This window comes from Fulmarus glacialis, unplaced genomic scaffold (genome assembly GCF_000690835.1).
Source record: "Fulmarus glacialis isolate BGI_N327 unplaced genomic scaffold, ASM69083v1 scaffold39790, whole genome shotgun sequence".
Lineage (NCBI taxonomy): Eukaryota > Metazoa > Chordata > Aves > Procellariiformes > Procellariidae > Fulmarus > Fulmarus glacialis.
In genome coordinates this window covers 20166-43407 of record NW_009189008.1, presented here as the reverse complement: position 1 = coordinate 43407, position 23242 = coordinate 20166, and the positions used below count along the sequence as shown (strand labels likewise).

Here is a 23242-nt window from a genome sequence, read left to right as displayed (position 1 = left end):
GGTCCGCGCTCCGGCCCCGGGCGCCCCTGCGTGTGCGGGGCCGGCCGGCTGCGGGGTCAAACGCACCGTGCAAAGGTTTCGTCGCCTTGGGTGGAGTTAGTAACCCTCTCCTTGTGCCAAACTTAAACGATCAAGCACAACATGGCTCGGCAGAACTTAATGAAGCAGTGTGAGAAAGATTGCTGCAGACTCCCACTGGGCGGCTGGTTTTCAACTACCTGTATCTTCCTTCACAGAAAGACCCAAATTACCAGATAATTATACTCAGGACACCTGGCAAAAACTTCATGAAGCCGTGGGAGCGATACAGAGTAGCATTTCTATTAAATACAACCTTGAAGAGCTCTACCAGGTAAGGCGTGTAGGGTTTTTTTCAGTTTAACAGAAGGAAGATTAACTGCTTTGGGACTTTCACAGAGCTACATATTTAACATAATGCATTTTGATTTGTTAAAAGCTGATTATATTTTCTGAACTGCTCACTCCATACTCTGTTTCTTGTCAGTTTGTGGTTTTATATGGCGGTTCATTGGAGAGTTACCAGGATCTGGGCCCATGGAAAAGCAGTTTATGTTGGGAGACACGGAAAGCTGTGCCTGGGCAGGGTTGAGATTTAAGTCTCGAGCTCTCCGGTATAGTGCCTACCCAAGATGCCAAAAACAGGATGTTACTCTTGCTGGGTTATGCAGATACATATTTTATGATGATTTCTCTTTTGTACATGCTTTGGTCTCTTGTGAATAGTGATGTTGAAATATTTGTTATTATTAGATAATAACAATTAGACTTCAGCATCAATACGCTTTGGGGAATTGAAAAGGAGTCTTGGTTGAGCAGGCAATAAACTGTCAGTTTACCTTGGTTTAGACTACTGTTACATTTTCATAACAATCGGGATCTTAATTTTTTTATTAAAATGGTGAAAAAGTATTTCTGGAACATTTGGACAATTGGAGCAGGGGCTAGGAAGGGTAAAAGAGAGAAATACTCATGAACCATTTCTTCCTTTGTACTTTCTCCATTTATATATGGTTTAGTTCTGTATTATTTTAATGTATGTTCTTTGAGATATTTAACTGAAGCAGTAATTTTTTTACAGTGATCATGTTATAAAAAATTACTGATGAGCTAAGTTGTGCTACATAGCTTAAGTTAATTATGAGTTTTCTGTGGGTGCAGGTCTTTGATCTGCAGATGTGGATCTCATTACCAGATCAGGACTTAAGACATTGTTATGCTCACCTAAAATTTTCTAAATGTTCAGCTGAGGTAGGTTTGATGTTGTCTGCAAAGTGCAGACGGTGAGAGAGGAGAAAGCCAGCAGTCCATATTGAGTCCATGCTCAAGAAAATCAGGATGAATTTGAGAGCTGACTATACTTGTCTCTGTGATTAGTTAGGGTATATAATATATGGGTCTAAAATGGCTGATTATGTAAATGCATATTGACTTAGTATAATTTATTCCCTTTAAATAGATAACTTGACTGATACATTCATCTATTAATACTTGCAGGTTTGCAGAGTTTGAATTACATAATACATTTGAAAAATGTATTTGAAAAATCCTGCTTTTTCATGCCTAGCTAAAAAAAACCCCACAGATGCTTTGAGTGTTACCTAACTTGTTTTCAGAGGCTCAGAAATGAGATTAGAGTAATATGGCTATGAAATCGCCGGGGTACAGACTTAGTTTTGACAGAAGAGGAGGAGAGAGATTTCAGATAAACTGTGAAGGGAGAACTGTACTTCTTGCCTTTTCTGTTTGCCTGCTTATTTGTAAAACCTGCGCAGGGCCAGTCCAATAATCTGTAAGGCAGCAGTGCAAATCAGCAAGATTTCTGTACAGCGGGTGGTGGTGGTCAGCGAGCCTATGCATAGATAGGTACTCACTCTCCTGCCAAAGGAATAAAAGATGAAGTTCAGCATCCGTTGGAAACCCGATCTGTACTTACAGATCGTTTTAACTGCCTGTTGGTGAGCACCGAGTCATCCACAGGGGAAAATTTCCCTGTGTGCATCAGTTCTTACTACCAGGGCTTTTTTTTTTTTTTGCGTCTTTATCTGACGTTATGGGAGGAAGTGAGAGGCCTACTAGAGTTCAGTGCGGTGAGTGGGCTGGTGTACCAGCCTGCCTTTGAACTTTCTGATTTATTTATTTAATTTGGCACGGTGGCTGAGGAAAAACCGAAGAACAATGACAAGGCTTTGTGGGAAGCCCGAAGGATACTCCTTTCCAGGCATTAGAGGCAGCACGGGATCAGGCATGAAGGTGCTTGGCAGAGACGTAATCAGTGAGCAATGGAAGGGTGGCAGCCAATTTTTTGCGACTAAAATAGAAATGATGTCTGGGATTGATGGTAGATCGCACAGATTTTGATAGAAGTAGCTTATACTTGATGGGATAGAGAAAGTGGGGCAGTGCAAAGAATTGCCGAGTGGGGAGTGAGTGATAAAAATGATGGAAAAAGAAAATTCCCTTTGCAGCAAGGTCCTAAATAACCTGAAATGGGGCAGCACTGCCATTCTGGAGGACATAGAGTACGACGGTGTAGTAGTGAAGGAAAAAAAATGATGAGAGTCCTGACCAGACTTTTATTTGGATGGATGAATAGGAAGGGCTATGTCATAGGAAACAACAAACTATCTCCAAAATGATTATGTGTGAATACTGTTTGTTGCAGATGTCATTTTCCTTATCTGTTTTAAGACCAGGTGAAAAACATAACATAGGCACTGTGTGATAGTTTTATTTGTTTGTTTGCTTTCTTTAATATTGTATCAAAATTGAGGAAGCCATAGTCGATGTGCATTTAAACAAAATGACGTCGGGTAGGTTAGAATTACCCCATGGGGAGATCTCTGGGAAGCAGATTCACTTTGTGTTTTGGAAGACAAACTATTCAGGATGTTAGAACCTATAGAGGAAATAATACAAGAAGTAGCAATAATTTGCATGCTAAATGCTAAAATAGAAGACTGCTCAAAAAAGCTATTAAAAGGTTGATTTGAAACAGAACTTTTGCTAGATTTGTGTAGGTGAAGAGTCTAGAAGTGTTGTCTTTCTCGTATCGTGGTAGATGTGATAATTACTGTAGCTTTTTTCCAGACTAATTGTGTGCAAGATGAATAAAAGTCAAATCAGATTTCTTCAGAAAGAGAGGTAGTAAAAACTCCGAATGAAACAAAAGGTGAAGAAGAAGGAAATTAGTGGATTTCATGCCCCCCCATCAAAAAAAGCAGAAACAGCTAGTAGAGGCATCACTGAGGTGATACGGCTGCAGTTTGAATTACACTTCAAAACAGCACTGCTGCTCAAAGAAGCAGCCCTGCTTTCCCCCTCACCTCTCTCTTAACCACACACTTGCTAGTGCATGTGTTTGTGTGGTCTTAAACTGAAACAGAGTAAAGAACATTTACTAATGCATTGACAAAGAGTTACATGCTGGCATTTAGGCAGCATAGCATTTCATATTGCGAAGAAATAAGACGCACCCAAAAAAGCTAAAATTTGGGGGGAAGTGAGTAAAGACCCAGCACTGGGGAAATACTGAGACTTTGTCCAAGTTCCTTGATGCTGTCAGAAAATTCATCAACAAAATATGACACTATAAACCCTCTGGAGCAAAGGAAGACATTCTTGGGTCAGTTTTAGTTGTCCAGGTGAAATAGTGCTTTAAATCTTAGGCAATGTTCTCTGCAGTATCACCTCACAGCACAAAGGCAGTTGAAATGAAGTTAAAGGAAGAGACAGCTGGATTTTTAGTTCTGAAAATCATGTCCAACTTCTTTGGATAATTTTGTATGAAGCATTGAATTGCCAAAAATACTTACTGTAAACTTTACAGTTCTCACAGAACATTTGGCTGTCTTCATTGTGATTCATTTCAGATGCTATGGTCTATTAATAACAAAAATTATTGAAATACAGCACACAAGTTAAAATAAAATGTGCCTGGAACAAAGTCTAAATATAGAGAGTGGTATCAAGCAAGGCTACGTTTTCTCTTTGGCATTCTCTTTGAGTTTCTTGTGAGGAAAAAATGTTAGTGTAAGATAATGTAATTACTGAATAGCTGAATAGCAGTATGCTAGCGATGTCCAGAGCTGTCTCAGTGTAGTCTAGGTGAGCTACATAACAACTTAATTTACATTAATGTAGTGACCACAAGAATGTTTGGTTTTGGGCAGAATCGGTCGTCTTAGTCAGCTACGGATAAATACTCAACTAAATCCTATGAGGTCCCAATAAATCGATTAAGTCTTTATTTAACAATTAATGTTGCTTTTTTGTTTTTCTTTATTTTTTCCCCTCAGTTTACATACCTTAGCACAAGTGTGTGAATCAGTGGAAATATTTGGAGAGAAATAAGTTAATAAAATGACAGGAAAACAGCTGTATTCATTTACTGTTTAGAGAGGGTGGTTGAAGTGTCTACCTTAAAGTTATTAAGAAATGAAAATATTTGGTATGCTTGTGTTCCCGCAAAAAAAGTTTGTGTGTGCGTATGCTGGAGGATGCACAAGAGGGATCTACAAGAAGAGTTCTGCTGCTGAGCAGTATTCATGGGGGGGAAAATTCTTGTAATGTTTAACAGCACATCTGAAATATGACCAGATGGTGATGGTGGACCTTGTTTGTACACGAAATTTGACAGTATAAGAAGGGAGCAAAATCAGAAGGGAATCTTGAAGTCTTGATTTTTCTATTTTGGATAATTTAATTTTGATACTTTGTTTTTGTGCATGGCTTGGACAGATAATGCTGATTTTTTTTTTTTCCTCTTTGTTCTTGGCCTTGATTACACAGGCACAAAAATTTGAGTTGTTTTTTTTTTTTTTAAGCTGATTCATAATCTTTTTTTGTTTTTTAGGCTGTTGAAAATCTCTGTTCTTACAAAGTCTCTGCCACACTGTACAAACAGCTGCGACAAGTCTGTGAAGATCATGTGAAAGCACAAATCCTTCAATTTAGAGAATATCCTTTTCTCATGCACAGAAATGGTTAGAATGGCTAGTTTAAATCATTATTTTTTAAAACAACACTTTGTAAAACCTATACTAGTAATTGCCAATGTGTTAAAGAGTTTCTTTGTTGACCACTTAAATATTTTCAAATCAGGCATAAGCAACTTTAGTCAACTGGATGAATAATTTTTGTGTGCACATAAGTAGCATGCTAATAACAATTTACTTATTTTAATAGGAATGCAAATTTTACACCTTATCTAGAAAATTTCAGTAGCACTATAAGATTTAACAGCAGGTATGGATTTTTATGGCAGGTGAGTAGTGGAGATGCTTAACAGCAGCAATGGTTTAAAAAAAGAAAAAAAATCACCGCAGTAGTTTTCAACAACAGTGTCTTCCGTAAAAGAATTCTCAAACACAAAGTACACCTCTTTGACTAGTAATAACTACTGGTCAGCAGCGATGTGTCACAGAGACATTCAGCGAGCCCTTTAGGTATCTCATGTGTACCTTGGGAGTACACATGGGAGAGAGTACGCTATGTTCAGGAGATCACTTGGCTGTCTTGGGACGCACAGTAACCTGAAGTTTTATGGTAAATTTCCCCATAGTTTTCTCATGTTACATTGCTTGGCTTTTCTTCTGGCTGAACTGGTCACAGAAGTGCCTGTAGATCTTCTCTGGACACTTGGGTGTAGCTGTTTTCTGAACCTCATTGTGCTTTTCATGCTAGAGTGTTCTTTATGTGATAGTTGTCTTTTGTGTAGTAGCCTAGGGGTTGCACTTGCTCAGGCAGCAGCTCAGGATAAATAGAGTCTACGCCCAGCTGGCTGTCCCAGTGTTCTGGAGAGTGCCTTTGCAAACAGATGCTGGAGAGTGCCATCCTGAACAGATACTAAAGTACTTTAGGGGCTAGCAGTGTTTCCTAGGTCTCTATGTGTATTTTATTAGCAGAAAATGATAGCTGAAAATAGAGAGAAGCAAGGGAGTGGGGCCCAGAAAGAAGCTTCTTTCCGGGTGAATGCCTTAAATGTGCTTTGGTTTGTAACTTTAGGTTCACTGCATTCCCCAAGTAAGTGCCTATACCCGTAAAAAAGATGAATTTTTAAAAATTTTTTTCCCTGTTATCTCGCTAAATCCCAACATGGTTTTGCTTTGGTTTTTTTGAGTCTTAATTAAGGAGTGTGGCTTCTACGTAGCATATAAGAAACATTGGTACGTAAATCAGCATTGTGAATTCACCTTTTATATGGCAGCTGATTTTTTCATTACAGTTACTTGGATGCATTTAAAATCACATCTAACTAAAAAGTACATTAGTCAGTACAATAGTCTCTTAAACATAACTGATCTCTAAGAAACAAATCTTACAGTCTGCTTTAAAGAAGTACAGTCAAGCAATTTTTGCATCCCTGGCTTTTCAGACTTCAAGTGATCTTCTAAAGAGATGTTTTAAAACTGGTGTTTTAAAACTTTGCTTTTTCCCCACCTCTGACAGAACCGGTGGTTTGGAGAGTTGAGAATTTTATGTTTTACAGGTATATCACTTTATATCCCAAGGGCATGAGATCAGATTAATCAGATTTGGGCAGAGGGAGTTGGAGATGATACTAGGCAGGAAAGGAAGGTAAAGCCATGTTTGGATTTACTCATATGATACATTAGAATTCTGTTATTCATAAATAACAGCTGGATCTGTTGTGTCAGGAAGAAAACTGTATAGTTTACTTAGGGAGACCTGGAGACGTATATGAAAAGAGTGGTATTTGGATTTGTTGAGGATTATTGAGAACTGTAACTGCTTTTAAGAGATTAGGGTCACTCCTGTTGTGCACAGTGTGAACTCATTAAACAAACAAAATAAACCTTTCTATCCCTCTCACCTCAGTTGTTGACAAGGTTGTTTTTGACACTGGTGGGATTTCTTGTTTAAATCTATATCAAAGTTATACCGTACAGCCACTAGATGGTATTACTGAAGAGCAGTGAGTGTTATTCCTTGAAAACATAGGGAGGCCTTTTGGAGAACTGCCAGCCCCTCTGCTTTGCAATTAACCGTTTATCCCTAGGCAGTCCCAGTAACATCGGAATATCCATGGAGCAGCTTTGCTTAATGGCTGGCAAAGATCATGTCCAGAATCTGGCCTCAAAAGATGTCGGCAAGCTAGTTTTCCTTAATAGGTGCTGTACAGATTCTCTGGATAGTCTTTTATTTTTAAAGAAGATTAATAAATGCTGGCAAGATCATTGCAGACAAATGGTAAGTTGAGTGTTTGTTCAGAATACGTATCCTTGAGGTGTGAAATCTGGCAAAAAGGAGTCATGGTTTTAACTTGGGACTGCGTTGCACCTCCTCTTCCAAGTTTCAGCATTGCTTTTGACTTGCCTCTTTGCTAGCTGGGGGTGGTTTTGTTGTTGAAAACTTAAGTTCTGCTGTGTTGACTCTGACTTTCATAGGTTTCATGTCAATGTACTGACACCTGTTTTCTACGGGTGAAAGGAAAAACTAATCAGGCTATGCTGAAATTGTTTGCTCTTTGTAATTTTAAGTAATTGGAGAATCCACAATCTTTGCTTTTAGATAGCTCCAAGAGCTAGGTTAATTTGTGACTTTTTTTTTTTTTTTTTTGGTTTGCAAAGCAGAGATGATTATCCTGACTATAGGGCTAAGAAACAGGAAGATTAAAGAACTGAAACTCTCTCTCTTTTTGCCCTTCTTCTTGTCCTCTACCTCCACAATGAATTATGTTACAGAAGAAAATCCTGTCTCAAAGTCGCTCTGTGTGAATTGTCCCTTTAAGAACGCATCATTATAATTCTAAACCAGCATTTTACAATGAGTTTTCATTGCATTGTCACTTAGGTTTGGGTACAGATGCCCAAAATGGTTGCATTTCTATTTTCATTCCTCAAATCCGCCCCTCTCCCCTCCTCTGTGGGGGATAGGCAGAGGTACATGATTTTTATCTGAAATAAAAATGGAAAGCATTATGGAAACTATTCAAAACAAATTCAACAGTCTGATGAAAATAGAGTTGAATTTTAGTGCCTTAAAAATGTAATTAAACTGGACCTGTGTTTTTATAAAAAGGCTTTTACTATGAACTCTGTTCACTTCAATTACTTTTGAGTGTTCTTTTTTTTTTATTTTTTCTCCTCAAAGCAGCAACCTGTAGCAAGTGGCTTTCTTGCCCATGTGCTGAGTTAGCACTTGTGGTATTTAAGAGAAAAGAATCAGCCTCGCTGCTGTTTTACTTTAATATGCTTGGACAGAAACAGTGTCAGCTTGAGAATTGCTTCAGAAGCAATGAAACCTTTTAGGGGAGAAGTAGGTGAACAGCTGGGGATAGAAATCTCTGTAGCTGGCCTGGGGGCGAGTTAGTTGCTGACATCCTGAGTTATGCTAAACTGAAAGCTGGGCAGCCTTTTTATGAGCAAAGTTAAAAATGGATTTTGAATGTGAAAGAGTAATAAGCTTAAAAACCCATCTCCTTTTCCCACTTTTTTAATTAAAAAAAAAGATAATACATTTTTATACCTTCTTTCCCCTGTTAGAATTAATGTATCTCTATTTTTCTCATGAATTTTGGCAGCTAACTTTCATTATGAAAAGGTCTGTTGCATAGCTTATGACTGTCTCTGCTTAAAGCTTCTTTTTTTAAAAAGCAAAAACCATGGCAGCATGCTATTTCAGGGTGTTTACTGAATGTCTTGGTGGTACTGCTTGAATGGCTTCTGCATCTCAGTAGCACTAAAACTTGTTACAGGCTAATAAAACTATTTAGTTAATGGTTATGACTTTAAAAACTGTCTTGGATGTACACGGTAATACTGCTTAGTAATAGTACTAACATTAATAAATTACATATCGGTGGCTGTACAAGTCACCACAAAAGTTGAAAATACATGCATCGGTAATTAAGGTGCATGTCTACGTGATGTAGTTTTCAGAAGTTGCTTTATAATTTAAAGTGCCACATGACGGTGAAGAGAAACATTTTTTTAATATATTTTCAGATCATGATCAGAAGCATTTTCTTGTTTTTGGATCGTACTTACGTACTTCAGAATTCAATGCTTCCTTCTATATGGTAGGTATCCCTGTAAGTATTCCTCGAATCTTTAGAGTTTGAACATGCTATTATATTTGTAAAGGTTGAAAATAATTTTTCACATTATATTTGATCTGTGTAATAGATCTCTAAAATTTTGTGTTAATTTATGGAAATACGTGTGTCAGTGTACGTATGTGTCATTTCCTCCTTCCCTAGGAATATTCGTTGTAAAGTGAGGGTAAAAGAAGAAAAAGGTCTGTGAACATATGCTTAAAAGTCAAGGCATATATATAGCTGTAGATGTCACAGCCTGGGTGAGGCTGGCTGTGTGGGGAACCTCCTCGGGCTGATGCCTCTGCACCTTAACCCTGGGCCAAGTGTTACTTCAGGTGCTCCTGGTTTTGACAAAATTCAATGCTCAGCTTCTTGCTCAGTTGTTTTTTAAATAAGTCAGATACACTGACAAGGTGCAGATCATCTTTCCAGCATGGGCCTCTTGAGAGTCGAGACCTGTGGCTCAGAGCATTTTGATGAAAGTCAGCTCCCCTAGATGCTGCTGTACTTTCAGCACACCACAGTCACGTCTTTGGGCATTCTGTTTTTCAGCATCCCTCCTGAGAGGCATTTTATATCATCGCCTGAGCAAACAAACCTAGGCTTTGCCAAAAATTTCTGGTACCAGTACTCTATCTAAAGCAAAAAAAGATGTAGATAAAGTACTGAAGTGAGTGCGTGCCTTTTCCCTGCCTGGCTGGCTTCTGTACTCTCGGGAGTTCCTCAGGCTGTCAGAGAAACCTGGCATCCTTCTCCTACCACTTGCTTGTCCTGCGGACGTCTTTCTTCCTGACCTCTGCAGTAGTTTTCCTCCAACTCTTTGTGTTAGACTTCCTTTTACAGAATGTCATTGAAGGGATCTGTTCACACTCTGTGTCTTCCTCATACTGGGAAAATTTCACTTACTGAAATCCTGATGCACGTGAGGGCATTGGAGAGAACAAGTTTTACCTAAGATTCCTCTGTTTTCCTTGGCCAAGACAATGTTTAATAATTGGCTTCTTCATGGCATAGAGGCACCATTCCTCATCCTCTTAGAATGAAACAAGAATCTGATACAGGTGATCATAAGGTCCTAAATGTACAGAGAATTCATGCTTTTAAACAAAACTTATAAATTACGCATAGATTCTTATGTTAAGGGAATCTTATGTTAAGGTCTATGTTTAGGTTTTTTATTATTTTTATAATAGTAATTTTTTTAATAAACAGAGAATGTTATAGTCTATTATGTGAAATATGGTCAGGCTGGTCACAGTTCTTAGCTGAAGTGTGTGCATCTGGTAGCATTCTTGTTATACTTTTCTTAGTGGACAGTGTCAAAAGAATATACACACCATTAATATATTCTCTCTCTGTATAATATATACACACTATATATATATTTTATATGTGTTTATTTTTCTCAAACTGAGATACAGATTTTTGGAAAGGATCAACAGTGTGACTTACTAATTTTCAATATTCACACAGGGATATGGGGCTAGAGTTATTTAGAAATCACGTCATTAGTGACAAGCAAGTTCAAAACAAGGCTATTGATGGAATCCTCCTGCTGATCGAACGAGAACGGAATGGTGAAGCTGTGGACAGAAGTTTGCTGCGGAGCTTGTTGAGCATGCTCTCTGATCTCCAGGTGAGTACAGCAAACTTTACAAATAACACCTACATTTAGAAACAGAGTTTGGACTCTTCTAATTTGTGTGTAGTACAGAAATAATTTTATTCTTCTAGTAAATGTGCTTCAAAATCTAGCTATTAGACTGAAAGATGCACAATCTTTCATTCTGTGTTTGTACATGAGACCTCTTTGCCTGTTTTTCTTAGCTGACATAGTAGCCTACAGATTCTTAAATAATAGGTTTGCAAGTCTTTTAGTATGTGTGATATTTTGTCTGTCTTAATCACTGGTTTTCTAATCCTAGTGCTGGTTAAATGTAGCAACCAAAAAAGACCACCTCCGTCACTGTAAAAAGGCTTTTTGGAGTCCCGATCCTGGGTCTGTATCACAAAAACATCTTAGCAGAGATGCCAAGTATAGAATGAGATGTAAAGTTAAGGCCAACATTTTCAAGTAGATAAGGTCAATCTGTAACTTAGTGGAACATTATATTAACATAGATACTAAGTAACCATATAGAATAAAAAATGTTGTGCTTCTGACTCTGGTGTATGTTGTTCTCTGGTCAACATTGCAGATTTGTGCGATGTGCAATAAAACTTAGGAGCTGTCTTTCATTCTTACGAACTGTTGAGGTTGCTCCGTTTGCAAATGGTGTACAGTGTTAGGAAACTGGCTGAAGGTTTGAAATAGAGTTTGAAGAGGAAGACTGCATAGAAGACTATCAAATAGTCCTTTTTGGTCAGGCAGTTTACCTGCTTTTCTGCCTTTCATGTTAACCCTCCTGACTTTCATCCATAACTGTCTCTAGTGTACCAGAAAAAATTAATTATTCTGTTCAAGAGAGAAGACAAACTTCTATCAATGATTTTTCAGATCACGTAACCTGAAGGTGCGGGTCTGATTTGTGTGCTTTTTCCCACTTTTATTTTTCACATTGTTATTTGCCTTCTCTAACTGCATCAGATTCTTGTGGGTGTTGACTTTTTAACGTTATTTTTTAGCAATGTATTCTGCTAAAGATAATGTTCCCCCTTATTGGATCCTTCTAACAGAATTGGATTTAAGTCTGCATTCTCCTTCATTGGGTCAAAAGTATAGTTTTCTTTTTTCACTAGGGAAACTAACCTAATCTATCTGTTTTTTTATAATATCCATCACTTCACTGAGATAGAGATGTGCTTATAATCCTGTAATTTTACTCCAGGATCTCTGCTTCTCCCTCTTTCAACAGAAGTTAGCTTCTGGAGAAGTATTAATTAATAAAGCAAATCTTATATTTAATTTGAAAGCAATTAAGCTCCTACTCATTCCTGATTTTTAGGCAATTATGCAATTGAGAACCAGCTGCTGAAGGTTGATTCCTGCTTGCATAAGTCCTATTCTATATGCAGAAAATAGTTCTATATACTGTTATGTTAACGTTTTTCCAGTTATCCTGAAGGCAAGGAAGGTAAGAAATGAAATCTAGTATTTGACCATGTTGAACTTAGAGCTAGTGTAACAAGAAGGCTGAAGCAATGAGTTGATGTCTGCTTGTGATGCTGAATTAGTGAATTATTATACTCTGAACGCGTGTTGAGCCAGAGTTTTTGTATTTAAGCTTGCATTGAAAAAAATAAAACTCTTAAAAGTCCGTAAGAAAAAAAAACTGGTCAGAATGTAATAATGAGTTTTACAGCTCTGCTATATTTTTTTGGAAGAAGTAATTCCTTCTATTCTTCCACCACACTGAAGGAATCTTTCCTTTTTCTTTTTACTAGCTGTCCCGCTGTTTACATGTTATTCCCTAGCTACCTTCTCCAGATTGTTTTAACTATTGCATATAGTTGTCCTTTCTAACTTATCTCCCTTCTATACTAAACTGCTAATCATTATGCAGAAATTTTTTGATGTCTGTGATTGTTGTTGGTGCCCTTTTTTACACATCACCTTGCTCCTTCCCTGGAGAAAGAGACTTCACCTTGTTTGGTACAATTCTTTTTTCCTGCTTTTGGGCCACTGAGATAAACTGGCGGATCTGAAGATGCGTCACTGAGCATATTATTATTTTCTGATGGGAATTACCTGTTTTGTGCCAGTGTTTCACTAGGTGGAAGTATCTTACTGTTTTTTTGCCACAGAAATATCAGTGGGAGTCTTGAGCTCAGGTGGATTGGATGTCATTGCTGTGCTTATGTTGGGTACTGGTGTTGGTCTGTGTACCTTAAATAGAAGCCTGTCAATTCAGACGATTTGAGTACTGATGACTGAAACACGCTATTGCTGCACTGGGAAGTCAGCTCTGATCTCAGTCTTTCTAAAACCGGTGGGCAAACAGACTACTTCTGTGTTAATGTAATGTTACTCTGACATTTCTGATAACTGTGTGTATTCTTGAGATTTTACTTGCTCTATGCCTGACAGCCAAAATATGCTACCCTTACTGGCAGCTTAATGTAAGTAACTAAATTAATTTCTTGAGCAGGTTTACAAGGAGTCATTTGAACAGAGGTTTCTGGAAGAGACAAATTGCTTATATGCTGCAGAGGGCCAAAGATTAATGCAAGAAAGAGAGGTAGGTGCATGCTGTAGATGATTGCTTTTATGCTAGTTTTATCTGCTAGTGAGAACTTCTGGTAGTGCCATGGTGTATTAATGCTCAATGAAATTTCACTGGTGCCCAGGTACGCAAGCACACGTTCACAGGTTTTGATGGGGACTACACTACTGTATCAAAGTATCCAGATTGCCTTGGTGTTTGAAATATATAATTAAGGGTGGAGAAATCCAGTGACATTTTGTGTGCTAAAGTCACACTACCAGAAAGTCATTTTCACGTAAAGCTTAAAGATGTGCCACCAATATTATTTTTGCCTAAGAGCTGTGAAATATCCACTGGTATCATTCTGCTATGTGCTTAATACCTAAGTAAACCGTTTACTTTTTTACTCTGTCGTTGCATTTATTTTTTTGTTGTTTTGTTTCTTTTCCTTATTAGTTAAATAGACTTAAGACATTTTTGTTTACTGTCCTCTTGAGATAAAATTATGCTCTGCAGTGGGCAGCCTGCAAATGTGGTTATCTCTGAAAATGTGTATCAAAAGTCAAGTTTCGTGGTGGTCTAAAATACAGAAGACTACCTTTATTAATTCCATTTTAACATTGAGTCACTACAGACATTTTGAAAACGCCTGTTTACATTGCACTGAGGCGAATCCTTGTGTCTAATCCTGCTCCGTTCACCTCATTGCCTCGTGTTCCACTGGGACGTGAAGTGAAATGCTTCAACACAGATTTTGAGACCAAGAGTCTTGCTGCTTTTATACGCTTAGTGGAAAACTGTGGAAAACCACAAAAGGAGTAATGCCCTAACTTATACAGTGTATACATGTATATATTTATGAATGAGCGCGTAATGCATACACGTGCGTATGTACATGCATGTGTATGTGTGTGCATACATATATGTATATGCATGTATGCATAACTGTTTTGATCATTTTGAAGCCTGAGTTTCATACCTGTGTTGTAACATGTGCTAAATGTGTTAACTCTCCGTAGGGACAGATATTCCACTGGAGAAACTGCCATTGAAATAATAGAACTATATGGTTCACACCAACTGAAAATCTGCTCCATGATATTTTAAGGGCTAGCTTAGCTCAGAAGGGTTTTGAGAAAAAATTAGCTTCCTCTGAAAAATTCTCAGATTTCTGTTTTTCTCTTCTTTTCTGTCAGGTGCAGTTATAATACTTTTAATATTAAGTAGCATTGATTAATAAAAATATCGATTATGTAATACATAACAACATTCTGGTGGAATAGTCCTTTCCAATTTGTATTCTCTTTAAATTTGTAGCTTAAAATAATTGTCATGGAACAACATTATCTGCCTTTCTTACTTTTGTAGTTAAACTTGACATTCTTTTGTATCGCTAGGTCCCAGAATATCTTCACCATGTTAATAAACGTTTGGAAGAAGAAGGAGACAGAGTAATAACATATTTAGACCACAGCACACAGTGAGTACAATTTTGTCATTCTTCTTGTAACTCAAGCATCCATCATAAAACAGTGCGATTATCGGCGGTTGTAGAGAGACAGAGATTATTTCTGCGTTATCTTACAGATATTATCTTGTTGACAGTGCTTGTGATACAGTGTGGGTTTTTTAAGACTTTATTTTTGTCAAAACTGATTTCTTTAAAATCAAAATATACTTTGAATAAGAGGGGAGAAATTTGTCCAGGAAGATTCATGAGTGTATACTGAAGTTAACAAAACATTATATAAGAACTCAAATTTGCATTATCAAAGCAGCAGCTGATTTTAGCCATTCGTGTACTGATAACCAAATTAACCACAAATCTCTTGAGGAAAAGAAAGACTTATCAGGCAAAAAAAGAAAAGAAAAGGTTAAATTATGGTGTAGGATAGAGGACATGAACATCACTCATGAGCAGTCCAGGATGTACAGTAGATCAGCTTTGGTGCAACTGCTTCCAATGTATTGTGCAAGGTAGCTTGTCCTTTTTTTCACTCAGATGTTGAGTAATAGTGTGTGTTTTGCTGGGATAAGAATGTGCATTCAGGAAGTACTGCAGAGTCACTGACATGCTGTAAATCCATATATAATTTGTCCTGCAGTAAGCTGTTGCTTTTTTTTTTTTTTAAACAAAGAACATAGCAGTTAATAAAGAACATAATATTTTATTTCATTTTTTAGTTTTCTGGATGACATATTGGCATTTCATTGAGTGTTAAAAGAATAACTGAATAAAAATTATCTTTTTAACTTACTATTTTCTTCAGACATATTTTATATATATATACTCACACATGCGTTGCGTGTCATGGTACATATTTGAACTTGAATCTTCTTCCTGTAAATGCTGATTGCAGTGTGACTAGCTTTTTCTGGCAAAATCAGTGACATTAAAATATATGGAACTATTTCTATGTATAAAGTTAAAGCATATATATATTAATTTACTCTTTAAATTAAAAAAAAGGTTGATATCACATTTTCAGTCTAGATATACGTCAAGTCCTTGCTTTCATCCTCATCCTTGGTTAAAGGCTTAGAAACCTACTTTTAGAAGGCTTCGCACTAATTTCCTTTCTTTGCATTAAGAAACAGCAGTTCTTAAAATTAGTGCCCTTGAGTTGTCCTCAGGTCATACTGTCTCTCCAGGTGTGCATGAAAAGAGCAGAAAGGATGTTAAATTTAGCTACTGGGTTTGATCTTGAGATGGAAATGGTACTTCCAGGACAAAACCATCATGGGAAACACGAGTCATTGAAAATACTTCAAACCAGGTTTATGCAACACATGGAGAGTATGTTGTTGCAGCCCATAGAGGGATTTATTCAGCCCGTCAGTACATGATACAGTGACCAGAATAAGCATGTCGCTGGGTCAGTCAGTAGATGACCAAGGTAGATGACTTTGAGGCCATACGGAAGGTACCTTCAGGCTCATTCATCAGCTAGCAGTCAAGATAAATACTCATTCTGTCTGTCTGCTTGTTAGGAAATAGTGCTCTGCCTCTCAGTCTCAAGCAGACGAATTGTCCTTACTTCCCCTGTAGGCAGAATAGATCATCTGAGACAAAGAATGGTATTTTATACAACCTTGACTACTTCTACTGTTGGAGACAGTCAGCAGCTGTAGATAGCAGCTTAGATGGAAATTTCAGGGAATATGGAAGTGACTAGAAAAATGGCCATATGTGTTAAGACCAAGGGTCTGTCTAACTGGTATTTCATGTTCGCTTATGACCACTGGAGGGAAAGAATAGAATAAGTATATATGATGCCCTGATATTCTCCTAGTATCTGCCTGTTTTCAGCTCGGGGTGTTTTCTGAACCTGATGTGGTTTGTCTGTTTGGATCTCTTTCAAATACTTGCACTGTCTCACTGAGATTCACATAAGCTTTTCCATCTGTGCCAGCCTTTGGCAAAGCGTTCCACTGGTGCACTAGCCACCACATGATAATTGCCTCCTTTTGTTTAAGTCTGGCCCCCAGTACCATCACTGATGACCCCAGTTCTTGTATTGGAAGGGAAAGTAATCAGTAAGTTCCCTTCCATCTTTTCCCTGCCTGTCAATGCACTGTATCACTGCTAAGTCATCTCTTTCCCAGAAAGAAGAGTTCTAACACACGGAGTTGTTTCTTTTGTAGCTGCTGCTGCATACTTTGATCATCCCTGTTCCCTTCTCTGAACCTTTCCAAATTCTAATTTAATCTTTTTTAGATGAAGGCACTAAAACTGTATATTGTATGGAAGGTCAGGCAAATCATTGGTGGGGTGTTTCAGGAAAGGTGGTGTTTTAGCAAGGGTAGGACATAAACTGGATGCTGCTATGTAAAAGGCTTCCATCAATCCAAGTTGAGCACCTCTCTTCAGAAAAATCGAAATTAAGGTTCTGAGAACCAGTTTTATTAAACTTAACTCAGAAGGAAATGGTTGGTCTTTTGTTGTCAAATTGTAAGCAGTAGAAATTTAAACGTTGAAATGAATTATCCCTTTGCACTTCAGGCATTTCTTTCTTCTTTTAGGCTATAAAAGATGTAAAGGAAAACTTGCCATTATTTTTCATTCACTTTCCATTAAAGTGAATGTGTCAAAAAAATATTTCATTAATAGTAAAAAGTAGGGAAAATTTAAGGACAAATTTAAAATGTTTTGCAAATTTGAGTCTTGTGGTTCTAACTCAATTTATGCTTATGTAGGTGCATAACACAATTAGATTAAAAGTTTGAGTTTTGAACATCACCAGCATGTATTGTGTTGTTTTGGAGTTCAAACCCTTGGAGGTTTTTGTTTTGGTTTGCTGTTTTGTTTGTTTGCTTTGTTTGTTTCCAAGACAACATCAATTTTACTTTTTTCCAGAAACATTTTTGTATTGATTTTTGATATCTAAGCTTCTCTCTTCTACTGTGTAAGAACTTGCTTTTTAGTATTCAAACCTGAAATTCTTTTCTAATTACATACATTGGTTATTGTTTTCTTTCTCAACTTATATCACATGTGACATTTTTGTCTTAATTTGTAGCCTCTGTTTTAAGTAGAAAATTGTTGATTTTTTTAATATTATAATGTAAGTTATTCACAAATACATTGTGACAGGAGGCAATTCCCTTATACTCTAATACTTCTAATACACTTTTCTTGCCTTATTTAGGAAACCACTGATTGCTTCTGTGGAGAAACAGCTACTAGGAGAACACTTATCAGCTATTTTGCAAAAAGGTATTTTTTTTTTTTTAAATTAATGTAATCTCTGATAAGCAACAGATTCTCATACTCTGCAATAACTATAAACTCCACAGCTTTTATTTAAGGAGGTATATTAGCCATGGGGAAGACTTCCACAGATACAGAAAGCCAACCCACTGTGACAAGTAAATTGTATATGTGGAAACAAATATCTAAAATATAATTCCATATTTGTAAAGGTTGCTAAACCCCCTAAATCTCCTTTGATTTGCAGTGACACATTTGTTTATCAGTTGGATTAACCAGAAAGTATGTGGTCTTGTTTTAACCTGAACTTCTTCTTGGTTTATAATGTATATGTACCATTCATGTAAATGTGGAGAAATTTGTACATTTTTCTACTTACTACGTTTTAGGACTGTGGTGTTGTTGGATCAGCTTTTGCATTCTATGTCTGCACTTAAACTAAAAAAAAAAAAGAAAAAAGAAAAAAAAAAGTAAGTCTAACTTGCATAACTTTCTGCATTCATTTGATCCAGGCCACATTGTAATTTGCTTATGACATCCTAGTATTCCGTGCAAGTAGAAGATGATACTGCCTTTTGTAGGTTTTGTTCCTTAGGAGAAGGCATGTGATGTAGTCAGTTTGATGCGAGGGGGAAAAAAGCTTACAAATGCTTGTGTATGTGTAAGAAACTTTTCTGCTGTATTATTACAACTGCCATTGACTAGGTACTGGTGAGTTTTTTCATTGTGAGTATAATAAATTTTTCCAAGGCTGTGGCAGTGCTTTCTGGAAGTTGTGTGAAGCCTTGTCTCAGAGGAATTTCCTATATCTCTTTTTCATTTGTCAACTATGTGACAAAATAATTATTTCAGTCACACAGCTCATATGCCAGAGGAAGGGGGAAGGTTAAACTTTATAATCCAGGTTATAACAAAGCAATTAGTGTATTGGTGTCTTTAAATTAATAGGAAGTAATGCTTGAATGTGATGGAATGGGCACTTCTTAATTCCCTGTTCAGTGCCAAAAGAACGCCATTAACATGTGTAATCTGTCATCTTACATACTTTTAAAGTATGTCCATTATTCTGATATCTCAAAAGTTTAGGCGTATCTTAAAGTTTAGGAAATCTCAAAATATCATGCAAAAGCTTACCTGACATCATTCTTGAACATTGGTTGCCTTTCTGAACATGTAAGTTATAATATACAGTGAAAATATTTTTAAGATTAAGAATGTAGTAGAAATGGGATAGTTCCGTAGTTATTGAAAATCCTTTGCTATCTAATACCATTTAAAAATTGGAATTAATGCAGTGTATTTTGTGAAGTAGGACAGTTGTACAGTGTCAGCTACACTGATGATATGAATTGTCTACCTGTGTAAAATCGAGCTTTTTGGATTTTAAAAAATGCTGTAAATCTTTGATGCTACCCTCCCATATTACTAAAGCCTCCTTCACCAACACCAGGCAATGTATCTCCGATAACACTGGGACTGTATTCATCATACTCTCAAATGTAAAAATGTGTCTGTAGTTGTTATGCTTCATGTTTTGCCTTGAGCTTTGCTTCTCCATTCGTTAGTCCAAGGCCTAGTCTCATGTACGGTGAATTGATAAAGGCAAAAGTTGCTTGGAAGGAATTTGTAGTCTTGTGTTACTCCATCTGTATGAGCACAGACAATTCATAGCACGTTCTTAATCTAAAAGGATGGCTCACCACACTCCACAGAAAAAATATTGCAAAGTATTTATCTTTAGTTTAAATTTGGGGTAGTTTGCTTAGCTTACTGTTTCTGACATTCTTTAGAGGTTCTATGATATCTCTTGATAAAACTGTACCCTTCAAATCAAGCACTGTTCATAAACGTTCTGCAAAAGGGTCTTGTCTTTTGATATATTTCATAGAGATTTTTCTAATATATTTCTAACTGTATTTATTCAACTGTGTTCAAATTTGCTCTTTCTTCTAATTTTATTTTTTTAGGACTTGATAACCTGCTCGATGAAAATAGAATATCAGATTTGACCCAGACATACCAGCTGTTCAGCCGGGTAAAAGGTGGGCAGCAGATCCTTTTGCAACATTGGAGTGAATATATCAAGGTATTTCAAAGATCTCTTACTAATGTCAAAATTTATGCTATTATCATATATTTCTTCTATCAAAACCAAGAATAATATCATGTAGGTGTACACATCAAAATTCTGTTTTAAGCAAATACGGGGAGGGATGTTAATGCTTTCTCCCCAGTAACAGTCACATGATGAGAAACAGCAACACCTAAGTTTGGGTTTTAAATTTCTACTTGGAAATTGCTTTCCTTATAGGTTTGAATGTTATACAAGAAGTTATTTTGGTTTGCTTTGCTTTTAAATACAGCCACATGTACAAGTGTTTAGAGTATGCTGGATTGTACTACGTGTTGTGCTTTGCTACAAATACACTCAACTATTTACATATGTGCAAAATCGGTAGAACATCAGAATGTACCTATTCTACTGCAGGTTAGCAGTGCTACATGTGATCAACCTACAGCAATGCTGATTTTAAAATAGCTGTTTAAGCTATTTTGAACGGAATACTCGTCTTGAAAATAATCCATCATCCAAGTCATATTTAGATGCTTCAGGTTTGTTTTGCTAGGTGTAAAATGCATGTGATACACTGCCCCAGAGAACTTGCACTCTAGTGCTCTTTTAAGGTGAAAGCAGGAAAGCTTCACAAGAAGATATTTCTCTCCAGAGTTGATAATTCCCGATGTGGTAATTCTCTCCTGAATTGACCATCTGTTCATCGGCCTTCAGGACTAAGTGCACAACATCAGTTCATTTCAGAGGTGCCTTTCCTGCACACCCATGTCTTGAGTTCTGCATGGCGCACCAGTGCTCAGCCCACGCGTGTGGGACAGTCTCCCCTCTGCTCCCAGAACCAAGGTGCAGTTTGCTCCACAGGGTGTCGTCCTGTCTCCCCATATGCAGTCCGTGGATCCATAGGCAGCTTGGCCAATTGAACAGCTTGCCGTGGCCAAGAAGGAATATCTTTCTTCTTCCTTGCTCCCAGATCACACTCCTGACTTAATCCTTGTGCTGGCTGCCACTCCATAGACTCTTGTGATCTGTTTTAACACAGTACCTGGGCAAGGTCAGTTTCATGCCAGGTTGTGAGCTGAAGAGGCTTGCAGAAAAGTCCTGGTGCTGGCCCAAGGAAAGAAGCAGGAGTTTGGGACAGGTAGGAAAATAAGGGAAGGGGGACCAGAACCTCTCCTTTCACAGCAGCAAGTTGTTAAGTTGGCTTATCATACCTTATCTTGCAGAATCAGACCTCTTGTAGCTTTGTTTTGAAGAAATTTTTTTACAGACTTAAAAAGCTAGAAACTATTTTCTGTAGTGTCATACATCTCTTCCTTTCAAACATTCTGTATGACTGAATGCATTAAAGTGAGGCTTCAAGAACTTAGCTTTTATCATGTGAGCCAGTGTAAGAAAAACCACAGAGAGCATGCCACATAACTGGGGTGAAGGTCTGTGCTCTTAACTTTTTAATATTTCAGAGGTGCCACTTAGCTTTCTGTATCTCGGTTTGCCATTTGCAGAATGGGGGGAATGCCCTGCAATTTATGAACGTAACTGGTAGAGACTGTAAGATGTCCAAATGCTGTGTTAATGAAGGGGAAATTGTGCGAAGTGTAAGATATGATGGAGACTAGATGGTATTCAGAGGTCCCTTCCAACCCAAACCATTCTGTGATTCTGTGATAACACATGTTGAATCCAAGGACCTTGGGCAGCCTTATGTATTGCTTCAATCTGAAATGTTACTTGAGAAAGATCTCAATGAAAGATCACAGTGGATAACTAGATATTGAAGTGGAAATTCTGAGGTTTGGGAGGGATTTCCCCATCTCTGTTTGACTGTTGTTGTGGCTAACATACTTTAATTGATGAAAATACACCGATTGAATACTGTTCTGCTGTTACTGTGCAGATGTTCCTCTTTATCACCTTGGAAAACTGGTCATTCTGTCTAGCGTTACTAAGCAATTGTAAATTGTCCGGTAGGTTAAAATCTCCCTTACAGGATATTTTGGTTCACTAGACAAATGGTATTGTATCGCTAACTTAAAGATAATAAGTGTAGGAACAAGAAAAGAAAGTCAAATCTGTGGCTGCTTCTTGCGAATGGGAAAGTATTGTTTTATTGCAAGTCAGCTAGGTTTTTTTGCTTTTAAGCCCTTGCTGAAAGAGAGACCTTGGAGTGATGAGCAGCGGTTGAATTTTCGCCACCTGTTCCATCAATAGAGCTCTCTAGTGGATTTAAGAAAAATAGTGCAAAGTTTCCCATTACACTTAACATTTCTGAGGCAGTTTACATATAATTTCTTTTACATGAATCATGTAGTTCTGTATCTAACTGTAAACTTGCATATCATACAGTCATGTCTACTGTGTTTTTTTTTTTTTTAGCTTTTGTCTTAAATGTATATAATCTTTAAATCAAACACTAATGTTTTAAATTCATTAATGTGTGTCTGGGTTTTTATTTTAAATTTCAATGCATCTCATTTTTTGAAAACTTGAAGTCACATAAGTAGGTCTGTAAAAAAAATTATTCTTTCTAATATAAATTTTATAAGGGTGAATGTGTCTATTGGGGGAGATAGGTAGCGCTCTAAAGTATTTTATTATCAAAAGTGTTTGTTTTACAGAACTTTGGGACAACAATAGTGGTTAATCCTGAAAAGGACAAGGATATGGTGCAAGAGCTACTAGATTTTAAGGATAAAGTGGACCATATCATAGAAGTGTGCTTTCAGAAAAATGAAAAATTTATAAACTTGATGAAGGAGTCCTTTGAAACATTTATCAACAAGAGACCAAATAAGCCTGCAGAATTGATAGGTACACAAATATTTTTCTGTAAAATATCGCAAAAATCTATAGAAAGCATGATAAGATAATGCTGCTGATTGTGCTAGTGCAATAGTGATGCAGTACGCATTCTGCTTTAGGAGACTTGGTTTTGGGATATGAGGCAAAAGTTAACCTGGGAGCATTGTGGGTTCGAAAAGCTCGGGTGTGCTGTTAGGCGTGCACGCAGCGTCCTGACGGAGCATGCCAACTTCTGCTGTCCCTGCGCTCTGCTTCCTGCACGGTGCCTGGTGCTAACAACGGCTCAGAGAGCGTGATGCTGATGCTACGAGTGGAGTAAATGGTTAGGGGAAAGAAGAGCTGTGGGAAAAAAAGGGAACTGTTTTTAATTGTGGTAGTAGAGGAGTTCTTTGGATGTTATTACAGATCTCAGAAAGGACTGAGTACAGCCCATC

At 37.3% G+C, this 23242-nt stretch overlaps 1 protein-coding gene across 1 annotated transcript in view; it reads left to right on the top strand.

Annotated features, from left to right (window-relative positions):
* Positions 1–188: 188 nt before the first annotated feature.
* CUL4A (cullin 4A) overlaps positions 189–23242 on the top strand; it is a gene marked incomplete at its 5' end in the record, with an annotated part of 37683 nt that continues 14629 nt past the window's right edge. Inside the window, 10 exons of the mRNA XM_009580704.1 lie at positions 189–352; positions 4874–4977; positions 7161–7230; positions 8988–9061; positions 10553–10715; positions 13168–13257; positions 14622–14704; positions 17874–17941; positions 19903–20021; positions 22625–22817. Coding sequence (XP_009578999.1) covers positions 189–352; positions 4874–4977; positions 7161–7230; positions 8988–9061; positions 10553–10715; positions 13168–13257; positions 14622–14704; positions 17874–17941; positions 19903–20021; positions 22625–22817 — 1128 coding nt within the window. The remainder of the gene's footprint in view (positions 353–4873; positions 4978–7160; positions 7231–8987; positions 9062–10552; positions 10716–13167; positions 13258–14621; positions 14705–17873; positions 17942–19902; positions 20022–22624; positions 22818–23242) is intronic.